General features: G+C 46.0%; 2 protein-coding genes across 4 annotated transcripts in view; one reads left to right on the top strand and one right to left on the bottom strand.

Moving 5' to 3' along the window:
- Positions 1-1018, top strand: part of GLT8D2 (glycosyltransferase 8 domain containing 2) — a 42423-nt gene extending 41405 nt beyond the window's left edge. For both annotated transcript variants that reach the window (XM_040407960.1, XM_040407949.1), the window contains exon 10: positions 26-1018. In XM_040407960.1, the coding sequence (XP_040263894.1) occupies positions 26-192 (167 nt within the window). In that variant the 3' untranslated portion in view covers positions 193-1018. The remainder of the gene's footprint in view (positions 1-25) is intronic.
- Positions 1019-6364: 5346 nt separating this feature from the next.
- TDG (thymine DNA glycosylase) lies at positions 6365-26841 on the bottom strand. Of its 2 annotated transcripts, none has more exons than XM_040407938.1 (10): positions 26765-26841; positions 20695-20960; positions 18138-18382; positions 17974-18043; positions 16211-16346; positions 16037-16119; positions 15849-15943; positions 14095-14266; positions 8271-8399; positions 6365-7634 (listed from the first exon to the last, which is right to left on the bottom strand). In XM_040407938.1, exons 2-10 carry the CDS (start codon positions 20906-20908, stop codon positions 7510-7512), a joined length of 1269 nt encoding a protein of 422 aa, XP_040263872.1. In that variant the 5' UTR covers positions 20909-20960; positions 26765-26841; the 3' UTR covers positions 6365-7509. The 2 variants fall into 2 exon arrangements, with proteins under 2 accessions (XP_040263872.1, XP_040263865.1); XM_040407931.1 differs by lacking the exon at positions 26765-26841 and adding an exon at positions 26453-26699.
- Between the last annotated feature and the right edge of the window lie 940 nt (positions 26842-27781).

Here is a 27781-nt window from a genome sequence, read left to right as displayed (position 1 = left end):
ATGTTGTATCATTTATATATCAAAGGGTTGAGTCCAGATGACCAGCTTCCTCAGAATGTGATTCAAGATGCTAAGCTGCTGCACTGGAATGGACGATTTAAACCATGGAAGTCGCCTTGTTCACACTACAAGCTTTGGGAGAAATGGTTCATTCCTGACCCCACAGGAAAGTTTCAGATCCATCGCATCTAAGTAAATTTTGGGCTTTTGTTTCTATGCATTAATTTAGAATCTCTTCTCAAATAACTTGCGAACTATCTTGGTAACGCTCCTCCACCACTGCTGGTGGGTGGCACGATCGCCATTGTTGACATGAAGTTTTTGTAGTTTGTAGAGCTTTAGCCTTAGCCCAAAATAAGTGCAGTGATTTCTACTGACTGTACACATGATGATGAGCTCCATCCAATATATTTTTATTTCAAGTGTAAATGTACTTTCAAAAATCTTGAGATGTCATGGATCTGTTGTAAGTAAGCCAAGTGGGTACCTCACAAGTGTATAGGAGTAATGGACACACTGAGGGACATTTATTAAGCTAATAACGCCACTATTGTGGCATAAAAAAGTCACACATTATGGTGCATGTCATATGTGCGCCATCACTTTCAACTTTTTAGGCTTCTCGAACCCTTTTCTGAACTGGCAAAAAAAAGGGTGTGGGGCTTAGCACGATCCACTGCATTTACTATAACTTTCGCCAGAAAGTGGCGGACGTTATAGCTGAAGTCTACACCAGCCTGTACTTGGTTGGCGTACACTTCAGTTTCTGGCGCACAACAGGGCAGAGGTGCTCCTGAATTAAGAATCCGTCTCTTAATAAATTAGTCACATCTCAACAGTGCAGGGAGATCAAGACTGATAAATGTCCGAGTGTTTCTGTAACTTGTGAGATGCGGAAACAACATACCTCACCGTGCTTGTCCCGTTCTAGAGATAGGCGGGGTTTCCAGAGGTGGCAGTCTTGTGGCTATGCTATAAGTGTTTGAGAATGGAATACTTGCTGAATGTATATCCTGGGATGTGCACGATTTGCAGTAAGGGGTTATGAATTTTTATTTTACCCTATGCCCAATTGTTCTATTCATCTGTGGTTTTTGCTTCCTCTGGATCTACAGGTTTTTTTTTGTATAGAGAATTAAACTAAATGCATGGAACCATCCAGACAGTCGCTGGTGCAGATTTACTAATATTGCCTAACATTTATACAGTGTAAACTTAGAATAGGCAATCTAAAGATATGGCAAATTTATCCTAGCGGCTGCTGTTGGATGACCAATCTGGTGCACTGTTTAGCCTGTCTACTCTACATTTATCCAGCCAAAACATTACATCACAGATGTAGATTAAGTGGGAAGGATAGATCGGCAGTACTGTATTGGAGGAGTCTATGGAAGTGGAGTTTAAGTTTAGCATTTTACGGTTTCCATGCAGTTTGCCCCTAAAAAGTGCAACCTCTTTAAGCCATGTCCACTTCCTACTAAGCTGCACTCCCTTGTCAGGCAAGACAGAAGGCGTCTGAAACCCTGAATGCACCAAGCCGTACACGGAATTAACGTGCGGGGAATGTAATGAGCTTGTTCCATACATGGTGGGTACTAGTTGTCTAACACAGCAAACATCTGCTGGCAGTGACGGGGGATCAGTGATGACACCAATCCTGGCCATTTAACCCCTCAGATTACTCTGGCAATAGCGGCATCTGTGGGGTTAGACTGATCAAAAAGTTATACGTACCCAAAAATACCAATAAAATCTACAGTTTGCCTCACAATAAACAAGTCCTTATACAGTTGTAGACGAAAATATAAAAGTGACGGTATAAACCTTGGCGGAATAGTGTTCTTATTTTTCAAGATTACCCCACAAAAGATTTTTTTCCCCCTGTTTTCCAATACTAAATTAAATGGAACCATTAAAGATATAACTTGTCCTGTAAAAAAATAAACCCTTATGGGTAGGTGAATGATTATTTTTTTTTTAAATATGGCTTTTGGAAGTTAGAAAGGAAAGAAAACTAAACGCAAAAACAAACATTGGCCAGATCCTTAAAGAGGACCTTTCACTAGTGTACAAACTAAAAACTAACTATATCTGTGGGCAGAGCGGCGCCCAGGGGTCCCCCTGCACTTACTAGTATGTCTGGGCGCCGCTCCGTTCGCCCGGTATAGGCTCCGGTGTCTGCAGATCCGTCTGTTGTACTGGACTGATTTTTTGTATGAGGCGTGTCCCTTGCTGCAGCGCTGGCCAATCGCAGCGCACAGCTCATAGCCAAGGGACACGCCTCATACAAAAAAATCAGTCTAGTACAACAGACGGAGCTGCAGATACCGGAGCCTATACCGGGCGAACGGAGCGGCGCCCAGACATACTAATAAGTGCAGGGGGACCCCTGGGCGCCGCTCTGCCCACAGATATAGTTAGTTTTTAGTTTGTACACTAGTGAAAGGTCCTCTTTAAAGAGGTTTTCCAGGCTCCCGATATTGATGACCTTTCCTCATCATCCACACCCTTACCAATCAGCTGTTCTCTGCAGTCTCTGTTGCTGGAACTAGCACTGTGAATGGAGAGGAAACCACAGCTCCATTCCAAGTCTAGTGGCTGTGTTGGGTTACTGCACCTCTGGTGCCATTGAAGTGAATACTTTAAAACCTGCGGCCCTGCAAAACTACAACTCCCAGCATGCCCGAACAGCCTACAGGTATCAGCCTACAGAAGGGCATTGTGGGAGTTGTAGTTTTACAACAACTGGAGGGCCGCAGTTTGAGGATGCCTGCTTTAAGGGGTTAAGTGTGGCATATTTCGAGAGGCACAATTCTGGAGCATTTGCAATAGTTCTTAGGAAGATGCTTAAAGGCTATGTACACCTTTGGAGTCATTTTTTGATGATCGGATGCCGATTTTCGCGTCGTTAGCCGGCGCATGCGCAATAGTTACTGTGATGCCGTACAAGGAATGGGCATCGCAGTGCGCATGCGCCGGCCAAAGGAATGAGTGCGCAGGCGCGGGATATCGGCAGCATAACAAGTTAGTACAAAGGCGGTCAGAGGGAAAGGGGCGGGGGGACGCAATGAGAAGGCTGAGCAAGCAGGGCACCTAGGAGAGTAACCCCGCCCCTGGGCACTTGCGAACCCTCATTTGCATATCTTCTAAAGATCGTTTTTGAGGGTTCTATAAGTCCAGGATTGATGCCATAGGTAATGTTTTTATTAACTGTAAGCATGCTAGGGAGCTGTGGGAAGGGTTAAAAAAGTGAAATGCTGGTGACAGACTCCCTTTAAGTTTTACCCACACATTTGTGCTGTGATTTTCCAAATCAGCCCATATAGAAACTATAGTTTTCCAATTCTGCTGGGTCACACGTACCGATTCCCTCCACATTATTAAACGTTTAAGAGCACAAGCTATCCCCGACGTTGCCACCTGCAGTGTATTTGTAAAGAAGGGACAAACTCAGGTTTTACAGGTCTTTTCATATTTAATTCAAGTAAATAAAACATGTAGCATGTAGGCAGAGTGGCCTTTTATTTCCAATCTGCTAGTTACTCTTGCTTCTTTTTTTGAATACACACCACAATTATAAAAAATGACCTGAACCGTCTACATCATTATATAGCATTTCAACAAGAAAACTGCCAGTTACTAGAAAAAAAAAAAAAAGGAACATAATTCAAACAACATACATTGTACTGCTGTAACATATCTGCAGCAATCTGTCACATATATCTGCAGCAATTCCTCATAGCACCATAACTAAATTATCTTAAAGGGGTTGTCCGGGTTCAGAACTGAACCCGGACATACCTCCATTTTCACCCAGGCAGCCCCCCTGACTTGAGCATCGGAGCAGTTCATGCTCCTAAGCTCTCCTTTGCCCTGCGCTAGATCGCTTGGGGCATGGGCTCTTTTGTTTACAATAACACACTGGCGCGCGGAGGCTTCCGCCCGGCAGTGTGTTTGGTGACGTCACCGGCTCTGATGGGCGTGCTTTAGCGCTGCCCTAGACTGGCTAGGGCAGCGCTAAAGCCCGCCCATCAGTGCCGGTGACGTCACCGGGCTTTGTGGCAGCTCTATGGAGAGCCCCGTTCGTCACCGGAACTCTTGAAAATGCCTTTGCCCTGTGCGATTTAGCGCAGGGCAAAGGAGAGCATCAGAGCATGAACTGCTCCGATGCTCAAGTCAGGGGGGCTGCCTGGGTGAAAATGGAGGTATGTCCGGGTTCAGCTCTGAACCCGGACAACCCCTTTAATGGAATGACCCATGTCTGATATTTTCACATAGTATCCTGTATTGGTAGTTTCGAGGGTTATTACATTTTCTGCAAATACAATTTTACTCTTTGTATAATGAGAAATTATACACATTTTCAGTCTGTTTTCTGTATGAATTCCTCATGATTGTAGTCTGAGTAAGAACCTTCACTGATTACTTCCAGTTGGTATAAATATATCCTGGTCATGAGATGGACGCACAGATATACAGCTTGTTACAGGAAAGCTCTTATAAAACTTTACTGTCACAAGCTATACACCTATATGTCCGTTATATGACCAAGATAAAATTTATATCCAGTGATGTAAACAATGAGGTGCTCTATTCTATGTCTGCATAGAAAACCACAAAGAACTGATACAGAAAGTATATTCGAAAGCTGCATCATTTTTCATAATAGGAAGAATAAATTATTATTTTTTTGCTGAAACCATAATACCCCTTTAAATATCCATCCTAGAAACACTTTTGGATGAAAGATTTCTGTAAACAATAAAATCTACTTTCATTCCTACAACTCAGCAGCTCTGAAGCCAGGAGTGGAAATCCTGCTAGTCACCTATTACTAGAAATACTAGCCTTAATGCCAGCACTGTGGGTTAGTGCTCTGATGGTTGTAAAACTGTCCATCTGTCTGTTTGATATACTACACAGCTTAATTCATCGGCATTGCAATATTAGGCGCACTGCAAGACACCTCCAGACTATCACATGGTATGGCAACCTGACTGGGTATAACTGATTGAATTGATTAACAAGAATCTGTCAAAGAAATGCCGTACAATCTGCAGGCAGCATGTTTTAGGGCAGGAGTTGCTGAGCAGATTGATATATAGGTTTGCAGTATAAGATTCTGTGAAACTTGTAAATTATACATCTCTGCTTTTATTGAACTCAGTTGTACGTGGGGCAGTCTTATCATTGACTGAAAGCGATTTATGTATACACACTTAGGCTACATTCACACGAACGTATTTTGTTTCAGTGTCCGTTCCTTTTTTTTTTGCAGATAGGATGCAGACCCATTCATTTCAATGGGTCTGCAAAAAATGCAGACCGTGTGCTATCATCATCAGTATGTCCGTTCCGTAGCCCGCAAAAAAAAAAAAAATAGAACATGTCCTATTCTTGTTTGTTTTGCGGACAAGTATAGGCATTGTTACAATGGATCCGCCAAAAAAAAAAAAAAGGGATGCCATACGGAACGTCAATTTACGGACCGCAAAACACAGTCGGTCGTGTGAATGTAGCCTTACACAGAAAATGCTATCAATAACTGATAAAACCTCCACTGTGTACAGTTATCAGTGACCGCCATCTATGTATACACACTTACACAGAGAATGCCATCAATCACTGATTGATATATATATATATATATATATATATATATATATATATATAACGGGAGTTCAGGGCAGCACACCTTGCAACAAGTACTGGGTGCCAGCGATGTCAACACTCTACCACAGTGTCAAATCCAGAAGAAATAAATACACCGCAGCACATCCAATGGTGAAAAAAACGTGGGATCCTTTATTCACGCACCGGCTGGACCGCTGCTTTCATAGCGAGTACTGTTATAGAAGAAAGCAGAGTGTAATGAAGCAGTTTTCATATGTAAAGTCTATAATCTTCAAGCAGTGTCTCTGCTTTAAACTAGGGCAATTCTCTGTAGTAGTAAAACTCACTATGAAAGCGGCAGCGTAACCTCGCGATGCTCACTCATTCACGCTCCTGCTCCTCCTTCATGAATGAAGTGGGAGGAGCGTAAATGAGTGAGAATCGCGAGCTTACGCTGCCGCCCTGCCTGCTGCTTTCATAGTGAGTTGTACTACTACAGAGAATTGCCCTAGTTTAAAGCAGAGACACTGCTTGAAGATTATAGACTGTACATATGAAAATTGCTGTGAGCGGGGCCCGATGTATTACAGTACAGTGACTGCATCGGGCCCCGCCGCGAGTGTTGTCAGCCTCCGTCCCCTCCTCCCACCCCTCTGATACATCGCAGGCCGCAATGTATCAGCATCACCAAAGTAAACATGGCAGTGTTCGCTTTATAAGACGCACTGCCATTTCCCCCCCACACTTTTAGGGGGGAAAAGTGCGTCTTATAAAGCGAAAAATATGGTAATTTGCATTTAAATCTCTGCAGAGAATACAGTCAGTCACTGACAGCATGGCCCCAGTGTACAACTGAATTCAGAAATAGCACAGGTTTAAATGTTATACTATACAAGTTATACTGAATCTTTTCCCATAAAACTATAGTCTGCTCAGCTCCTCCTGCTCTATAACATGCTGCCAGCAGACTGCACTGTATTTCATGGTGACAGGTTCCCTTTAACATAAGCCATATACCTCCTCCCCTATGTGCTAAAACATATAAAAGAGTACTTATCTAAAAACCTGTGATCTCAAATTTACAAAAGAAAACGATTGGTACAAAAACTGGAATTTGTGACATCATTGGAACAGATCTAAAATTTGAGAATATCAGTCACACTGCATTCACACACAGCAAAAATAAATAATTCTATCCTTGTCAATGGATTTAATTCTGTTGATTCTTTAAGTATAGAAATATTGTAAGATAATAAATAAGAAGTTGACATGATCATGTTATTTCAGCCATGGAACAGTTTCTATCATTTCATATCAAAGTATGAGGTTAAAAATGTAGCTAAATTGGAGTCCAGCTACTGTATAGTATACAAACCTCTGATAAAAAGTATCATAAGAAAACAAAAAACACACAACACATACCTGGCACATGCTTCGGTAGACAGAGCTCATTTGTAATGGGCCAAGCCTTTCATCCACAAAAGCAAGAAACAACCACCATCCTCCTCATTTTAAAAAATAAAGTATGTCCAACATTTACAGAACCACCTTTAAATGAACGTGTATATAAAGGCAGCTGGAACAGAAAACATTTGCCCCAAAAGAAGAAGCTGCAGTTTGTGAATAACTGCAATGGACATCAAACATGAGATTTTAAAAAAAAGACGAAAAAAAAAAAAAAAAAAAGACTACACTCTAAGTGGTCTAGAAAAGTTCAAATTTTTCAATATAACTACCTACTTTAAAAGGTAATAGCTACTAGTAATGCTTACACTAGGATTAAGATCAGAGGTAAAATGAGAACAAAAAAGGCATCAGTTCTTCAACTGAGGTTCAGTTCCTTGTCACTGCAATAAAACTGCAGTATGCTTGCATAGTGTGGAATGCAGGAGGTCCTCAAACGCTGCTGTTTTCTTGCTGCTGGCCTTCACTCTGACTAAATGGAGGCATATGTTCAGGAAAGGGCGGAGGCATCCATTGTCCATTCTGAGAATGTCCAGCTAACTCCGGGTTACAGGGTGCTATGTATAACAGAAAATAGACAATTCTAGGTCATTCTAGTTTTTTTTGGCCACGGAATGCTTAATGAAAAATACAAAATTCACCCATTTAGTACAACTGTCACCTCAGTGCCGCTGGTCCCTGTGTACTTCCATGCGCTGATCATGTACCGTCTAAACAGGTGACAGCTGCAGCCAATAACTGCCCTCTGCAGTCTAGTGCTGTACATGCAGCTGAAACTGTTGACTGGCTGCAGCTGTCACCTGGTTAGCCAGCATAGAAGTATAAAAGGGACCAGTGGGGTCCATCAGATCGGTAGCCATCTGTTTGTTTATTGGCAGCAGTATTGGAACTATTTCAGCGCATGGGGAGGGCACATTTCATTTTTATTACACCAAATAGCAACTATTCATGCTAAAGGTGCTCAACAGAGCAGACAACCAGGTACCACTACAAGCATCGAACATGTAAGCAGCTGTGTGAATGGTTATCTGCTTGCTGAATAAAAGAAAATGCCCAAGTGTTGGATTTTTGCCAGTGTGTTTCACTAGACAAGATAGATCAGCTGATCGCCCTGGCCACTTCAAGGGGTAGTCCAGAGGGAGTTATTTTCTCACCCCATTATATAACAGTAGGAAGCTCACTATATACACTACCTGTAGGGTCTGGCAAGTCACTGGTTCCACCCTCTGCATTAGGTGTCTCTTCCGCGACATTCCCAAAAGCTGCAGCATCATACCCAGGATCATACTTCTCCTCCTTGACAGCCTGCCTCTTAGCATCCGCTGTACAACAAAAAAAGAGAACGCCATTAAAATCAAAATGTTATACAATGTTAATCCCTCCAATATGGGAAACAGATACATACAAAGCGCCTAAAGGTGGAGTAAAATATGGCCATGTTAAAAGCTTGCTCTGTATTGGCAACATACATCTTATATCGGATATTTCTTATAGTATGCAAGTCTGTTCAGTTTGCAAGTGCTGATCTAATATGCGATATAAAGACTTGGTATTATGTTAAAGCCCAGAATCTTACTTTTCAAATGATACCAGACGCAGTATTCTAGGTACAATATTTAGTATGCAGCACTTGTTTGAACTTAAGGAAAGCATGAAACATTTTACCTCCTGGTTGTGGGTGTGTAAAGTAGGGGGAGGGAGGGGGGGGGGGGAATCTGCAAGTGACGTCAGGAAGATCACAGTCCATTACTGGTATAGCCTCCAGTCACCCAGCGGTGACTACAGTAACTTTTCTTCATGTTATCTCCCCTCTTACCAATCAGGGAGGGTAGTTGCCCACTGACTATTACATTTATGGCAGGTGGATGGAGTTTTTTTAAATGTATTTCTACTAAAGAGTGGGAATAGGACCTGGTGTATCTTGTCAGGCAATTTATGACTCAGGCATCTCAAGTTCAGAAATTTGTGGTCTATTCAGTTCCGTTGTGCATATCAAGATATGTGCATGGAGATACAGACATTAAGTCACGTGTATGAACTCTGCACAGCTTGAGCTTTTATTTTTAGGAGGCATTACATGTCTCAGGCTCTACTTGGGACAGACTTAACCACAAACATTATTTCTCGCCCATATTCATTGGGGGGACACAGAAACCTTGGGTATAGCTATGTCCTCTAGGAGGCGTTGACACTAGTAAAAGCTGTTAGCTCCTCCCCTGGCAGCTATACCCCCTCCAGCCTGGAGAGAGAGCTTCAGTTTTTTCTAGTGTCAATAGGAGTTCGTGGTCGCTGCAGTGGGACATCCTCCTCAGGTAGGGGTCCTACCCTGGTGCTAGCTGGCAGTTGCTCCTGTTCAGCGCCTTTCCAGGTAGAGTTTTTAAGGTTAGCTCTACTTAACTGGGGCAGTATGGTACATGGCTTCTGCGGATAGTCTCAGGCCTCCCCCTTAGTTTTGCGCTGACGGGGCAAGCGCTGGCTACTACTGTGGTAGCGGTATTGCGTTACCACTACATACATCGGTTCTTACAGCACAGCTCTTCGTCAGGTGGTGAACTCTTCTAGCACTGAATTCGGTGGCCTCTGCGGGTGGTCCCCTCCTCTGCCGGGGTATGGGGCTCGCAATACAGTGTGCTCCCCTCCCTTGCCTGGCTTCCTCTTCAGGCGGAGTTTTTCAAAACAACCACTTAATCCTTGGCTACTTCTGTATAGCGCCGGTCTCAGGCGGGGAATGGGCTTAGACCTAGCCTATTCTTTTCCTGTCTTTTTCCCCCTCTGGCTCATGGTTCATAGCCACCCCGCAAGCCTTGGTAGCTCCTGCGTTACTACCTTTACCTCATCTGCTTTTGCACGGGATATTAGTTTTGTGGCTCCCATATCCAGACACGCTCCGGTCCAGACCGGTGGGCTGTGGCGCCCACCGCATCCCTCCTTCTACAGGGAATCCTTCCAAGATTCCGGGTGTGCTAACGGTATCCGCACGAAAGCTTCCCACCTTCTCGCCCGAGCAAGAGATCCAGAAGCATGTGGCGTGGACGCCCTGATATCTCCTTGGCGGGAGTTCTCCCTCCTTTAAGTGTTTTCCCCCTTCTACCCAGGGTTCTACGGAAGATCAAGATGGAGGACATTTCGACAACTCCTAGTTCTCCTTCTAGGACCTCGTTCTCCTTCTAGGAGACGTCTCTTGGTCACTGCCACTCAGACGACCTTCCTTCACAGGGTCCGATCTTACATCAGCATTAGGGTCTTTTGGTTTGACGGCGTGGCTATTGAAACCGCCATTCTAACGTGGAGAGGGTTTTCGGCGGATGTCTCCGCACTATGGTTCAGGCCAGGAAGCCTGCATCGCCCAGGATCTATTATGGGACCTGGAGGTCCTTCCTGGGCTTCTGTAAGGCCGGGACATCCTCTTACTCTGTTTTTTCTCTCCCCACAGTCCTATCCTTGGACCTTAGTTTAGCTTAGTTTAGTTCCTTGATGGGTCAGGTGTTTGTGCTTCTGTCCTGGGGGACATAGCTTTTCCAGCGTCCTCTGGCTTCCCTGGTGCCCATGGAAACATTCCTTCAGGGAGTGGCACATACGGTTCTTCCGTACCGTCCTCTACCGCCTTGGGATCTGAAAATAGTTCTGTCAGCCCTCCAGTCTTCTCCCGTTGAGCTATTGCGGGAGATCTCACTCCGACTCCTGTCCTGGAAGGTAGTTTGACTATCACATCCATCAGACGGGTGTCCGTGTTGGGGGTGCTCTCTTGCAGAGAACCCTTCCTAGGTCTTCACAAGGATAAGGCGGTTCTCCGGCCCATTCCTTCTTTCTCCCGAAGGTGGTCTCTGACTTCCACATCAATGAAGAAATTGTCCTTCCTTCACCGTCCCTCTCCTTCACACCCTAGGGAAATAAGTTACGTCATTGACGTTGTCAGGGCTCTGATCATTATTGGCAGCCTCCAGTCCCTTCCGGCGTACGGAACCCCTTTTTGTCATCCGGAGGGTCCTCGCAAGGGATTCGCGGCCTCCAAGGTGGCAATTGCACTATAGATTCAGTCTGCAAGTGCTGAACCATACAGCACCAGGAGCAGTGGGCGCTTCTTGGGCTCGGAGGAATCGTGCTTTGGCTGCACAGTTGTGTAACGCGCTTACTAGTCCTCCTTACACACATTCCCAAAATTTTACCAGGTGAATACGTATGAATCGGCGGATGCTGCCTTGGGCTGCATGGTGTTGCAGGCGGCAGTTTCTTAGATGACAGCAGGGATGCTTGCTTCCATGGGTCTGTGGTTTTTCCCTCCCCGTGGAATGCTTTTGGACGTCCCACGGTTCCTGTGTCCCCAATGAATATGGGCGAGAAAAGGAGAATTTTGTATAACTTACCAGTAAAATCTCTTTCTCGCTCTTCATTGGGGGGGGGGTTTAGCACCCACCTAGTATTGTTGTTCGGCCACAGTTGTGGCAGTTGCTGGTTTGAACCCCGTTGGGTCTTTTGGCATGGTTGGTGTTCCATGTTTTTTCTTGGTTGGCTTGCTTCTCCTACTGCTTGTACATAAACTGAAGCTCTCTCTCCAGGCTGGAGGGGGTAAGGCTGGGTTCACACAAGCGTGTCCGGATTAGTTCCGGATGCGTCCCGGTGTGTTGCGGCAAACCCGTGCGAGTAGGAATGCAATTGCAGTCAGTTTTGACTGCGATTGCGTTCCGATGTTCAGTTTTTATCGCGCGGGTGCAATGTGTTTTGCACGCGCGTGATAAAAAACCGACTGTGGTACCCAGACCCGAACTTCTTCACAGAAGTTCAGGTTTGGGTTCGGTGTTGTGTAGATGTTATTATTTTCCCTTATAACATGGTTATAAGGGAAAATAATAGCATTCTGAAAACAGTAGGTGATCAATTGAGGGTTAAAAAATAAAAATAAAAATTAGCTCACCTTCTCCTCTTGTTCGCGTAGGTCCCGGTCTCTTCTTTAAAGATGAACTATGGGCTAAAGGACCTTTGGTGACGTCAGATCACATGCTCCAATCACATGGTCCATCACCGCGGTGATGGACCATGTGATTGGAGCATGTGATCTGACATCACCAAAGGTCCTTTAGCCCATAGTTCATCTTTAAAGAAGTAAAGAAGAGACCGGGACCTACGCGAACAAGAGGAGAAGGTGAGTTAATTTATTAATTTTTTTAACCCTCAATTGATCACCTACTAAGTATTCTGTTTTCAGAATGCTATTATTTTCCCTTATAACCATGTTATAAGGGAAAATAATATAGTGAATAGACTGTCACCTAGCAACCATGCGTGAAAATCGCACCGCATCCGCACTTGCTTGCGGATGCTTGCGATTTTCACGCAACCCCATTCACTTCTATGGGGCCTGCGTTGCGTGACAGTCTACTGCCCCCTCGTGCTATAGAGAATGCTGCGATTTTCACGCAACGCACAAGTGATGCGTGAAAATCACTGCTCATCTGAACAGCCCCATAGAAATGAATGGGTCAGGATTCAGTGCGGGTGCAATACGTTCACCTACCGCATTGCACCCGCGCGGAATACTCGCCCGCGTGAACGCAGCCTAACAGCTTTTACTAGTGTCAACACCTCCTAGAGGACATAACTATACCCACGGTTCCTGTGTCCCGCGAGAAAGAGATTTTACTGGTAAGTTATACAAAAATCTCCTTTTTTTATGTAGTCTTTCTAAAACGTTACGCTTTGATGCAAATTTGTATAAAGACACCCATGACTGCAAAGTGCTTGGAGGCATTTTCATAATGCGACACTTTTCTTACAGACAATATATGGGTATGGGGTAGGGGTGGGCGATATACGATATAAATTTGTGCCACAATATGGATTTTGTGCATATCGCCGTACCGCGATATGACCACGGAGCGGTAGTGAATGATCGTGCTCTTGGCGCGCACCCTGTTCTCCTGAGCCGGCACAATGGAGAAGGAGGGAGTCCCTCCCTCCCCACTGTGCGCGGCTGCCGCTGGCCACTAATAAGAACAGAGTAGGAGGAGGAGGGGAGGGACTGTGGCCACTGTGCCACCAATGAATGCCTGAATACCAACGTAGCGTTCATGTGCCGGCCATATCCCGGCCCCTATGACTGCACGCTGCGATCCGCCGCAATTAACCCCTCAGTTGAAGGGTTAACCGCGCGGATCACAGCGTCCTGTCAGAGGTCGGGTGCCGGGAATGTTCTTCAGTCTCTGCATTGGTGGCAGTGGGCAGTTCCCGATCGGAGTCCCAGCAGTATAATGCTGGCGCTCCGATCGGTTACCATGGCAGCCAGGAGTCACGCTACTGAAGTCCTGGCTGCCATGGTATGTTAGCGAGCAGCATTATACTCACGTGCGCGGTGGCCACCGGTCGCTCCTTCTTCTGTGTGTGTGCGGCTCATTGCTAATGCTTATAGCATTAGCAATGCGCCGCACAGACCTATGAGAAGGAGCGCCCGGTGGCCACAGCGCACGTGAGTATAATGCTGCTCACTAACATACCATGGCAGCCAGGACTTCAGTAGCGTCCTGGCTGCCATGGTAACCGATCGGAGCCCCAGCATTACCCTGCTGGGACTCCGATCGAAACTGCCCACTGCCACCAATGATAGGGGGGGGACCCTGTGGCCACTGCCACCAATGATTAATACTTGGGAGGGAGAGGCTAGAGGCTGGGGGGCACATGAGAGGCTGGCTGCCATGGTCAGCTCCCTGCTGTTGTGTGCACAAAGCACAGGGCAGCAGGGAGAGTGTAAAGTCCTATTCACCCTAATAGAGCTCTATTAGGGTGAATATGACAAGTGTTCTAGCCCTTAAGGAGGCTAATAGTTATTAAATAACTGGGGTATATGTTTTATTCCATTTCACAATTCAGGTTTCTGTCAAAAGCATGACAATTGTCATGGCAGTAAAAGTGTAAAACACAATTTATAAAAATATACTTTTTGGCGAAGGTCTGGACCATTTACAAATGCTAAATGCTCCCAAAAAACACTCACACATTCAACTTTTTTTTTTTTAAATAGCCTACCTTGAGCCAAATGCAAGTCGAACGAGTATTGCACCTCTTGAATTTCCCTGGCATTCTCAATACCCTTCAGTTGGTCTCTCAAATCTTTTAATTTGATATAGTGATGAACCTTGTCTTGAGCTCGAGGAAACTGTGCACAGCGGGCACTTGACGAAGGCATGACATAACAAATCTGTATCCAAAAAAGGGACAGGCGAGATTAAAGAGGACCTTTCATCAGAATTAAGTATGTAAACTGAATATACATACATGGAGAGCGGCGCCCAGGGATCCCCCTGCACTTACTATTATCCCCGGGCGCCGCTCCGTTCTCCGGTTATAGGCTCCGGTAAAGTCACAGTTAGGCTCCACCCATTTGAGCCTGCCGGCGTCTCTTTCTCCTATGTTGTAGCGCTGGCCAATCGCAGCGCTCAGCTCATAGCATGGCTAAGAGCTGAGCGCTGCGATTGGCCAGCGCTACAGCATAGGAGAAGGAGACCGCGGCAGGCTCAAATGGGTGGAGCCTAACTGTGACTTTACCGGAGCCTATAACCGGAGAACGGAGCGGCGCCCGGGGATAATAGTAAGTGCAGGGGGATCCCTGGGCGCCGCTCTCCATGTATGTATATTCAGTTTACATACTTGATTCTGATGAAAGGTCCTCTTTAAATTCCAATTTTTAAAACTATGTTACAATCTATCATCCATGTACTTTATTAGTCCTGCTGAGTTTTAATTATTCATTTTTTAGGGTACATTCACAGGTCCGCAAAACACGGACACCGGTCATGTGCGTTCCGCATTTTGAGGACCGCACATGGCCGGCACTTTAAATATGCCTTTTCTTGTCTGTTTCTGCGGACAAAAATAGGACATGTTCTATTTTTGGGGGGAACGGAAGTGCGGATACGGACAGCACATTGTGTGCTGTCTGCATCTTTTCCGGCTCCATTGAAAATGAATGGGTCCGAATCCGTTCCGCAAAGTTGCGGAACGGATCCGGACCCATTTTGCGGACGTGTGAATGGACCCTTAAAGGAACACTCCTACAAAAACTGGTATATTGTGCTGTGCCTAGAGCACGAGGGGGCAGTACATGATATCAAAGCTATACACAGTTCCTTTAAGCAGAACATAGGGTATACATTTATCAAGGAGTGTGCCTTTAAAGAGGTTTCTAGGATTTTATTTTAACTCCTTCCCCAGCAGTTAGGTGTGAAGAAATATATACTTACCTGCTCTCTGTTGCTTTCACATAGTAGAAAATTGTATAATCTCCTAATATCACAATAATGTTGCACTGTTTTAGAAGTTATCTTCACCATGTTAGTGAAGCCAATGCCATATTTCTCAAGAAGAGCATGGTCATCTTAGGCTACTTTCATACCAGCGGCACGGACCTCCGGCAGGCTGTTCCGTTGGGTAACCAGCCTGTCGGATCCGTCCTGCCGCTAGTGACCGTGTTCCCCCGGACTGCCACTCAGTCCCCATTGAATATAATGGAAGGGGGGGCGGAGTTCCGGCGAGAGGCTGCCGGAATAAAACTACGACATGTCCGATATTTATTCCGGCAGCCTCTCGGCGTGCCTCCGCACCATGAAAGTAGCCTCCAGTAGGAGGAAATAGAATGCCTGCCTGTGTGAATTACTACATCTGCTTTCTATAATCCCATACAGCCTGCTTAAAAAAAGGACAAAAATACCCCTAACAAACAAAATACAGTTTTGATCCTGTTATATAGAATAATGATGTAATTTTCAAAGCAATATACTGACTGTGTCTGTCTCTGGAACTCGGTGTGGTTGGATTCCAAATTCAAACTTTTTAATCTTGACACCAAAAATTTCTTTGCTAAAAATTTCATATATACCTGAAAGGAAGGAGAAAATTAAGCTGGTGCCTTATTTAAACCCTAGCTGAGAACAACGCTAACAATCTGGAGTGAAAGCAGAGGTCATCTCACATTTTCCATTAAAGACAGCTATACGTGGTTTGTATTTCTGCAGCTTTTGTACCAGGATTCTTCCTCCTTCACGGAACTCTTTACTAGAGAAACCATGGAGAGAACATACAATAGATTAATATTTCCTGAGCAATAAATTACAGATTTAGATCCCTTCAAACAGATCCCACTCACCTGGAGAGGTCCTTGCTCCCTGGAGTAGTTCTCTCCACCATGTTAGTGAAGCCAATGCCATACTTCTCAGGAAGTACGAGATCATCTAAGTGGTTCAGCTGCTTATCGCTGAGCCCTGATAGGAAAAGGCACTTCCCTGAGAGAAAAAGAAATGGATATTTCTCAATGCATGATTAGTCACAAACCTTTTATTTTATATCAAACATCCAGTTCCTTCCCCTTTTACACCAGCCAAGGAGTGGGCCAATGATTTGAATTAACATTCCTATGAATAATTTTTCTGATAACTTTCCCATGTATAACTGCCGCTGATCACCCGTCAAACGAGCCAACATTCATTTGCCGGGGTGATTGCGTCTAAATGTTTTTTTTTTGTTTGTTTTTTGGCAATGCATTGCCCTGTGTAAACAAAGGGCAAACCAACTGTTCATCCCCCTATCACTTTGCAACAAGTACTGATCAACTTGTACATCGTCGACCCACGCTGTTTTATTGCCTGGCATCGGTCCGTTTAAGAGGACCCTAAGAAGCGTCCCCTCTTTCCATAAAAAGTCAAGACCTCCTGTATGCACTCTGTGAAAGATGAAGAGCAGCAACATAGTCCTGCTTGGCGTTTCGTTACTCACTATGACAGCACCGATGTGCCACTTGAGATGTATAGCAATTAATTCTGCAAAGCGCAAGGCACAGTGGAATTATTTCCAGCCATAAATAATACACATGGGATATCTGAGGCGACAAAGAACTGCTTATATTATAGTAAGACAAAGGACACTTCCAGATGGATGAACACGGAGTTCATTACATTTTAACCGCTTGAACAATAGAGAAAACAAATCATGGTACCAAATAAATCATATCTTTTATTTAAATATCTTAGGCGCAAGAGTTTTCAACCCCAAGATCAAGGAAACGTTTGAACGGAAGGTGTCTGCCAGTTTTTAGATACTGGTGCCCTACCCTCAGCAGTTCCCCATCCCTGCATCCCTTTATGTACAGATTACTAAGATTCTGCACATACTAGATAACAAACCAAACAGTGCAAGAGATGGCAGGTGCAATAAAACCAGAATGGACAAATCCCTGCACACTTTATGAACCAGTTACACCACTCCTAGATCTGGTTTGATTTTTTTTTAATAGGCAGGTTAGAATAAAAACTTCCACAAACATCAAAAAAACTAATGGGGCCATTTATCAAACTGGTGTAAAGTAGAGGTGGCTTAGTTTGCCCATAGCAACCAATCAGATTCCACTTTTCATTTTTGACAGCTCCTTTGCAAAACAAAAGGAGGAATCTGATTGGCTGCTATGGGCAACTAAGCCAGTTCTACTTTACACCAGTTTGATAAATGATCCCAATAATCTAAATGGTTAGAAGCTTGCAGAAAATGTTGGGTGCAATGGCCACCTGGCTGCCAGGATTTGTCCAGCCCCACACTGGAGAAATGTGCACGGAAGCTCTACACCTCTGTACTAAAGGAAGTGTACAGCCTCCATGTACTGCTGCAACGCCCTATCCGTCTACTAACAGATTTTCCCCTAACAATAATTCACTCCACAATGAACTCAATGGAGCACAGCACTATTTTCTTTCTATGATATAATGGACTGCATATTTTCCCTATAAAACTGCAGGCATACGGAGATGAATGCATGCGGCGCTGTACAACGTGCACGAACCCTAATAAGTGCACTTGTTTCACAACCAAGAAAGAGAAATATTCTCAGAGAAAATATTCCATGAGCATTCATTAACTTACAGAAGTGGTTTCCAGGGCCTGGGTAGTGGTGACCTTTATGTGCTGCCATAAGACCTGGGTTGATTCCGATCTGTGCAAGATTTTAAAAAAAGCCCACAAAATTAGATGGCACCATACCCAAATATCACCATAACATTGTATACAGCTCATTCCAACATACTTACTATAACTATGTCCAAGTTAAATGTTAGGATATCTGGCAAGGTTTTAGTTAGGATCTCCGCTTCAGAGACACCGTTGAATCTATCCACTTTCCTCTTCACCTTGAAAGTGTCTGTGATCTTCTCTTGCTTTCCTGATTTAGGGGCTTTAGGGGTTTTAGGTGCCTTAGGGGCCTTTTCAGCTGACTTCTTAGGTTTGGGTTCACCTTGAGCTCTGCCTCTCTTTCTTTTTCCTTTGGTAGGTTCTTCTAAAAAAAAAAAAAAAACAACATATCAGCACATAGATAGCGGGTTGTCCGCTTTATTTATATTGATGACCTGTCCTCAGGATAGGTAATCAATATCATATTGGCGGGGGGGGGGGGGCCCCAACACCCGGCAGGCCTGCTGATCAGCTGTTTGAAGAGAAGGCTGCACTCATACGATCATTGCCTTCTCTTAAAGGTATTATCCCATCTTAGACAATGGGGGCATATTGCTAGGATATGCCCCCATTGTCTGATAGGTGCGGGTCCCACCTCTGGGACCCGCACCTACAAGGAGAACGGAGCCGGAGAGAGTTGTGGCTGGAGGACCCCGGGTTTCCCGGGGTCCGTCCACCACCAGGCGCAGCTCCCCGCCTCTCCCATTGAAGTTAATGGGAGCGCACCGCGCATTCGCGGCCACCGCTCCCATTCATTTCTATGGGGCCAACGGAAATAGCCAAGCCAGCACTATTTTCGGCAGCTCCATAGAAATGAATGGAGGGCGGCTGCACATGCGCAGTGCGCCCTCCTCAACTTTCTCCACTCCGTTCTCCTTGTAGCTGAAGGTCCCAGAGGTGGGACCCGCACCTATCAGACAATGGGGGCATATCCTAGCAATAACCCCTTTAAGTGTTTACCTGCTCGCCGTCGCAACTGCAGCACTGAGCATTGTAATTACAACTAAGTCTTCCCATTCACTTCAATAGGACAACTCCTTCCTACTCAAGTGAATACTACAGAGCCATCCCACAAAAGTAAATGGGACGGCTTGTAATTACACCTGCTCATGACTGCGGTTGCAATGGAAAGCAGGTAAACAGCAGTGAAGGGAAGGCAGCACTCGTACAAGCACGGCCTTCTCTTCAAATAGCTGATCGGTGGAGGTACCCCGCTGATCTGATATTGATTACCTATCCTGAGGATTAGTCACTAAAATAAGTAACGCGGACAACCCCTTTAACTACATAGCACCACACCAGGTTGTGTGTGATACTGCCTAAAACTATAGGCCTTGTTCACACAGGGATGTGTTTTCAGCAAAATTTAGTTTTGGATCCATGAAAAATCCAAGAAAAGTTTAAAGGGGTTGTGTCACTTCAGCAAATGGCATTTATCATGTATAGAAAGTGAATATAAGGCACTTACTAATGTACTGTTATTATCCATATTGCTTCCTTTACTGGCTGGATTCATTTATCACATTATACACTGCTTGTTTCCATGGTTATGACCACCCTGAAATCCATCAGCTGTGATTGCGCTTGTACGTTATAGGAAAAAGCACCAGCCTATGTGAGCTCCCATGGTGCCGGTCATCAGAGAGGCCGACAATTTTTCCTATAGTTTGCAAGCACGGCCACTGCTGATGGATTTCAGGGTGGTCGTAACCATGCAAAGGAGACAATATGGATAATAAAAATACATTAGTAAGGGCCTTGTATTAACTTTCTCTACATGATAAATGCTGATTGCTTAAAGGGAACCTGTCACCTAGAAAATGCATATTAAACCGCCAGCAGTACCTTATTGCAGCCTATACAGGTATCTGTCTTTTCTGTACAATGCGGCAAAAGTCTGAAAATATACTTTTATTCAACGGGCCACGATATGTAAACAATAGTCTTGAAGTCTTAGCGTTTGATAGGATTTCCTTCACTACTGGACGCATGACTGTAGTCTTGCGCGTGCGCCATGTCCCTTCAATACCGGCACCTGCGCTGTGCCTGTTCCACTCCGCTATGAGCGCAATGCTCAGGCACACGAGAGCCTGGGCATGCGGGAGACTATATTCAAGCAACCGGCAGTGAAGGAATCGGGCATCCTATCAAATGCTTTGGGGAGGTAAAGGGGGCTGGCGCGCTTGACTTCAGGCGAGAAAGCCGCTGCCCACTTAACTTCAAGACTATTGTTTACATAGCATGGCCTGTTGAATAAAAGTATTTTTTTAGACCTTTGCGGCATTGCACAGAAAAGACACAGACACCTTTATAATCATGCTACAGGCTGCAATCAGGTACTGCTGGCAGTTTAATATGATTTATCTAGGTGACAGGTTCCCTTTAAGTGACACAACCCCTTTAAGGGCTCGTTGACCTCTCCGGTAACCTGACACGGAAGGGAGCAGCCTGAGTTTACCGGATCCGGAATTGATGGATTATGCCATTTACCACGGGATCCCTATCGACTATAACAAGATCTGGCTGCTTTCTGGCATTTATGCTGGAACAGGCTACTGGAAGAGCCTGCCGGATTTACAAATACGACTGTGAACATACCCTTAAAATGCATGTTTTGTCTTCACTTTCTTAACTTACCTTGCAGATTTTCCTGAGCAATGTCTGGAACCCCCATTGACACGTGCATATTAATGGGTTCGATAGGTGGCACACCTGTCAGTGTGTGCAGAACCTGTGGCTCATTAGCTGGCATACCAGAATAAGACTGGAGCTCATGGGTTGGGACTCCAGTAAGGGTGTGCAGCGTCCTCTGTTCATTGCCCAGTTCCAAATTCGATGGAGCATTCATCATTTGATGGAACGGATAGGCATAGAATGCCTGGGCTGGCTGCAGGTTGTAGTAACTGGAAACAAAAACTATAATAATTAAAGAGATAGACAGGATATGGGGACCCTAACACCATCATTAGCCTCAGAAGACTTCTCCCTGCTATGGGACTGAGAATGGGGACCTGTATCTGTTACTGAGAAAAGGGGAAAAATACACAGTCACACATTTACTAATGTGAGTGCACCTAGACCTTATAGTAAATTGCACCCAAACTAGCTCATCTAGTTTAGAAAAACCTACTGCTTCTTGTGTGCCAAAGGGACATGGCAAGAAAGGGATGCAAATGAGCTCTTAACAAGCTCTGCCTCTGATGCCACCAGATGCAAGGCAGCTATCCTATGTCAATGTTTGACCCTTTAAATAGGCTTTGGGACATGACGGATAATAAATAAGCCAGCATCTCATCTGCAAACAGCTGTTTCAGGTAGATTGCCCCTTATCAGTGCAGAGCAGAAAGTACTGGCTTAGGCTACATAAACACGACTGTATGGTTTTGCAGTCCGCAAATTGCAGATCCGCAAAAAAAAAACGGATGACATCCATATGCCATCCTTTTTTTTTTGCAGATCCATTGTAACAATGCCTAAAACGGACAAGAATAGGACATGGTCTATTTTTTTTTTGCAGGGCTACGGAATGGACATACTGATGCGGACAGAACATGGGAATGGGTCAGGGCTAGGGCAGCGCTAAGGCCCGCCCATCAGAGCCGGTGATGTCACCGGACGCACTGCTGGGCGGAAGCCTCCGCCCGACAGTGTCTTATGGTAAACAAATGAGCCTTTTCCCTGCGCGATCTAGCGCAGGGCAAAGGAGAGTATCGGAGCATGATCTGCTCCAATGCTCAAGTCAGGGGGGCTGCCTGGGTGAAAATTGAGGTTCGTCCGGGTTCAGCTCTGAACCCGGACAACCCCTTTAAGTGTGTATATATAGAGAGGTTATCAGTGATTGATCGCATTCTCTGTGTAAGTGTGTACACATAGATAGCTGTCAGTCACTGATAGTTGTACACAGGGAGGTGTTATCAGTGATTGATAGCATTCTCTGTGTAAGGCTACATTCACACGGCCGAATGTGTTTTGCAGTCCGTAAATTGCGGATGACGTTCTGTAAGGCATCCGTTTTTTTGCGGATCCATTGTAACTAGAGGTGCACCGAAATTCCGGCAGCCGAAAATGCACCTAATCCACTTCGGCCGATATTGTTACATATCGGCCGAAAATATGGGGTGTGGGATTTGTCACCCACCATCTGCGGGCGGGCGCCGGGCGGGCGGTTTACTTTGTCACTGCATCTTTATTTTACCTTACAATCGTGAGGCTCCAGTAACTAACAACTCTGCAGGCAGAGCGGAGGCCGGCGTAACGTCACTTACTCACGTGACGCGCCTGCTCCGCCTCCTTCATTCATAAAGTGGGCGGAGCAGGTGCGTCACGTGAGTAAGTGACGTTACGCCGCCCTCCCTGCAGAGTTCTTACTGGAGCGTGACGATTGTAAAGTAAAATAAAGATGCAGTGAGTGATGCTGTGAGCAGCAGGGCCGGGGCTGTTATGGGTAGGGGGATCGGTCTATGGCACTGCTATGGGGAGGGGGGATCTGTGCACTGTTATGGGGAAAGGGATCTGTGCACTGTTATGGGGAAAGGGATCTGTGCACTGTTATGGGCATAACAGTGCACAGATCCCTTTCCCCATAACAGTGCACAGATCCCCCTCTCCATAACAGCGCCACCCACAGATCCCCCTCTCCATAACAGCGCCACCCACAGATCCCCCTCTCCATAACAGCGCCACCCACAGATCCCCCTCTCCATAACAGCGCCACCCACAGATCCCCCTCTCCATAACAGCGCCACCCACAGATCCCCCTCTCCATAACAGCGCCACCCACAGATCCCCCTCTCCATAACAGCGCCACCCACAGATCCCCCTCTCCATAACAGCGCCACCCACAGATCCCCCTCTCCATAACAGCGCCACCCACAGATCCCCCTCTCCATAACAGCGCCACCCACAGATCCCCCTCTCCATAACAGCGCCACCCACAGATGAATTTCATTCATGAAAAAGAATTATTAATAAAATCATTAAAAAAAAAGTATTTTAAAAGTATTTGGGCAAAAAGGCAGTTTCGGTTTCGGTTTTCGGTCAAGGGCATCCTGAATTTTCGGTTTCGGACCAGAATTTTCATTTCGGTGCACCCCTAATTGTAACAATGCCTATCCTTGTCTGCAAAACGGACAAGAATAGGATGTTCTATTTTTTGCGGGGCTACGGAACGGACATACTGATGCGGACAGCACATGGTATGCTGTCTGCATTTTTTGCGGACCCATTGAAATATAACGGGTCCGCATCCTATTCGCAAAATAAACAGAACGGACACAAACAACGTTCGTGTGCATGTATCCTTATCCTGATTATCCTCGCCCTGTTGGTGAATGGGGCTGAGCACGATATCAAGCACAGCTGCTATACAATGTACGGCACTGTGCTTGCTAAGCTGAGAGAAGGCCACCGGGCTCACAGGAGTTACAGTGCCTTCTCAAACAGCTGACTGGAGAGGGTCCTGAGGGTCGGACTACCACTGATCAGATACTGATGACCACTGCTCCACAGAAGCAAGTATTAAGATGGCCCTACAGCTGAGATAGCTGCCGACCGATTGCAACTCCTCACAATTCCATGATAGACATGTGTGCTTATCTAAAGTGAGTAAGTCACTGGCAGACACCTCTAATGGTACTGACCGTCGATGGTGGGGTGCCTCCACGAGGTGTAAACTGGAATCCGCAAAACACATAGATGGTTAAAGGGCTTCTGTCACCCCCCAACTTTCAGTTTTTGACTTATTATATTTGTTAATGTAAGCAGATTCCATATATGCCCGTTACCTCGGGCTGTGCAGTAATTACAGTAAAAAACTTACTTTTATTATATGTAAATTTCTTCACTACCAGCAAGTTGGGCGGACTTGCTGGTAGCCGCCGCATCCTCTGTTTAAAAAAACGCCCCCTCCTCCACTTGATTGACAGGGCCAGCGAGCGCTCTCCTCCTCTCGCTGGCCCTGCCTGCAGCCTCAAATCCCGCGCCTGTGCCGTACCGGTGTCATTCAGCGCAGGCGCTCTGAGAGAAGGACGCTCGCTTGGTCGCTCCTTCCTCAGTGCACCTGTGCCGATGACGTCAGCCCTACACCCGGAAGAGAGGTGCATAAGCCCTAAATGAAGGACCCCTATTATGGTGTATTTTACTCCATGTCTGTAGGCACTCTAGTCAGTGCCTTTTCTCCTGCTGGAACAGTGGACTGGATGTGCTGAAATCCAACATGCTTTATCCCTCTTCCCATCGAATCCTGCCAAAATCAGTGGGCTCTACCATCTTACAGCTTTACTGCTGTACCCGCACAGACCCTGTCGCTCTAAGGATCAAATAAGGTTATGGTAGTCTGTCCCCCACATCAGTAAAAAGCCTGTTTCAGACTGTCTTATTTTTTAAGTTTCATTTATCAACTGTAGTTGTGCCTGTTTTGCAGGCATTTGTGCATGTTGCGTCTATTTCGAGTTTTAAGACAAAATCAGAAGTTTTCTAACTTTTGCGCTAATTTCTGTCCTATTTATATAGGTGCACCTTATTTAACACCAGATTTTGTTGTAAAAACAGTCTAATATCTACACCAGCCCAGGGCTGACGTACTTTTCTTTCTCTGTTCTGAGTGATGAGCTGCGCCACAATTTGCCTACTTTCATGGAGATGGGTGCCAAAATTCAGCTCACTTGTGCCACAGTTTCATATGTGTACTATTTAGACCAGTTTAGTGAATCTGTCTTACAAGTCAACAACCACTAGTTGTCAGACTTAGGCCTCATGCACACGGCTGTTCCATGCTTTGGGGACCGCAATTTGCGGTCCCCAATGCAAGGGCAACATCTGTGTGGTGACCTGATCGAGACCCATGGGTCTGTGATCTGTCCACACCGCAAAAATAAAATTAGAACATGTTCTATTATTTTGCAGTGCGAAGGCACGGACAGAAACTCCACGGAAGCAAATCTGCAAGGATGTGAACGCCCAACCTTGTACATTAGAGGCAAGGATGTTAACAACTACACTATACAGCTACCGGTTAACCTGCACAGAAATATAAAATAAGTCTTCTGCTGAATAGGAATGTTCACTACATCAGAAACTACTATGAGGTTTTTCTGACACAGTTTAGCATTCAGCTTTATAGCTAAGTGGATAAGGTCCTTGCCTCTAATGTACAACGTTGGGAGTTCAAATCCCGGCAGAAACTTTTCAGAGAGTAGTTTTAAATACACTGGGGTGTCCCCAAGCACTGACTCCATATATGGATATAGTTATATATGGAGTCAGAGCAGGGACTCCTAAGCTAAACTAGAGTCCCGACCAGTGGCGTAGGGCCCCATAGCCATAGCCACGGCTGCTATGGCGATCCCTACTCTGACTCCATATATAACTATATCCATATATGGAGTCAGTGCTTGGGGACACCCGCCGACTGAGGATTGAAAAAAAAAATATATATATATGTGTGGCGAGTGGGCCGGGCATGGCGCTGTGATAGGGGGCGGTCGGATTTGGAGAGGGCGGAGGTAGAGAGGCAGTTTGGGCGGCGGTTCGCCGAAAGTGGAGGACGCGGGGTCGCAGACTAGGCGCGGCACGTACTAGGAAGCTGCGAGTTGAGCTGCTGAAGTGTCGGTGGCTGGCTGAGCGGGCGGCGCATGCGCAGTATGGGGTGCAGTTCGGTTGGTTCAACTTCAAGTGGCTGAGGTGAGGGCTGGCTGGGGAGTGTGTGTGTGTGTGTGTGTGTGTGTGTGTGTGTGTGTGTGTGTGTGTGTGTGTGTGTGTGTGTGTGTGTGTGTGTGTGCTCAGCTGCGCCCGCATTATTTAATAGAGTGGTGTGGTAATGGTTAATGGCATTGGCGAAGACACAGCCACCTAATCCTATCTGAGGGGTCTGTGACAAGTGATTGGCCAAAAGTTGTCACCGACCGTAGACATGCTCCTGTTCTTTTCATTGAGGCTTTACTTTCCAGAATAGAAGATGAAACCTCTGACATACAACATGGTGACCTGCTGTGTCCTCTGACACTACCAGTATATGGCTTCAGTAGTGTATACAGTGCCTGTTCACACCAAGACGCATCTGGGAAAGTCTGGTGTCCTGTAAAGTTCTTATAGAGTGAAGGCATGTCAAACGAGCGTCCATTAATCATTGAAAACGTCCGTAGATGGGTGTAAACATATGGCACACAGCTCCGATACATTAATTCATACTAATTGTCCGAGAAAGACTGTGTGTGAACATAGCCCCAGATCAACCCCGTCCGGAGAAAGAGACTGGAGAGAGACGGCATTTAGCGACCCCGCTTCTTCCCTCCATTCTATACAATGGCAGCTAGCCTAGCGCATGCGCACTGCTGTCTCTATGAAACCAGCAGGCCGCCGCAGAGCTGTGTGGGCCTGAAGCAGCCTGAGAGCTCACCTGCCGTGATCCTGGGCCTCCATGACCGAGCTCTGTGCAGATGGGTAATCTAAAGCCTCCGAGCTCACACACCGGCAATTCTACAGGACACTGCTCCGCGACCACCGAGCTCTCCTCAGTCACTAGCTGAGCGCCAGGGACAACACGTCACTGCCGGGGCTGACCAACCGGCGGGGTCCTGGCTGACACGTGACTATGCACAGCCAAGGGGGGGCTGGGGACAACTCTGTGTGCGGCGGAGGGCTGTACAGAACACTGGGGGGATGGGATGTGAGTGCAGCTGGGGACTGATACAGTCAGAGGAGAACTTACCGGCGCCTGCCCGTGTGAGGTGTGCACCCAGGAAGTCCGCTGCCGTGACATCACACCATTCAGGAAACATCTTGTCACTTTTGTAGAAAGCTCAGTTGTCAGTGAAGGCCAGTGCACTAGATGTATACGCCTCTCCAATATACGTCACTGTATAGGCTTCTGTACGGCACCTACTGTGGTGGCCTCTAAGGGCGCCTTCACACCATGCTGGTTTTCTGCGACTGAAAATCAGTTCCATTTAGGGTCCATTCACACGTCCATATGTGTTTTTCGAAACCGCAAAACACGGACACCGGCAATATGCGTTCTGCATTTTGCGCACCGCACACAGCCGGCATTCTCATAGAAAATGCCTTTTTCTTGTCCGCAATTGCGGACAAGATTAGGACATGTTCTATTTTTTTGCGGAACGGAAGTGCAGATCCACGGATGCGGACAGCACATTCCGGCACCATTGAAAATGAATCGGTCCGCACCTGTTCCGCAAAATTGCGGAACGGATGCGGACCAATTTTGCGGACGTTTGAATGGGGCGGAAAGCCCATGGATTTCTGCAAGCCCCATTCAGGTGAAAATTCACAACAAAATCCACAGCGTGTGACTGCATCCTAAGGGCCCATTCAGACGGCCGTAGTGCTTTGCGTATTTGCAAAACACAGGTCCTGGCCGTGTACGTTCCGCAATATGTGGACTGCACATGGCCGCAACCATAATAGTAAATGCCTATTCTTGTAAGAATAGGAGATGTTCTATCTTTGCCGCGGAATGGAGCCACGGATGCGGACAGCACCCCATTCCGCAAAATTTTGGGACTGCAAATGAGCCCTAAGCCAGGCACACGTGAGTTCAATGCGAGGAGGAACTCGCTACATGTGTCTGTGGCAGGTTCCCTTCTGAACTCCGCTTCTCTGACAGGATTGAGCATTAAGCCTCATTCACACATCAGTGTTTGGTCAGTGATTTACATCAGTGATTGTGACCCAAGACCAGGATTGGACCCTCCACAGATATAAGGTG

Source organism: Bufo bufo, chromosome 1 (assembly GCF_905171765.1).
Source record: "Bufo bufo chromosome 1, aBufBuf1.1, whole genome shotgun sequence".
Taxonomy (NCBI): Eukaryota; Metazoa; Chordata; class Amphibia; order Anura; family Bufonidae; genus Bufo; species Bufo bufo.
The sequence above is the reverse complement of the archived record's forward strand: the minus strand, read 5'-3'. Positions and strand labels throughout refer to the sequence as shown.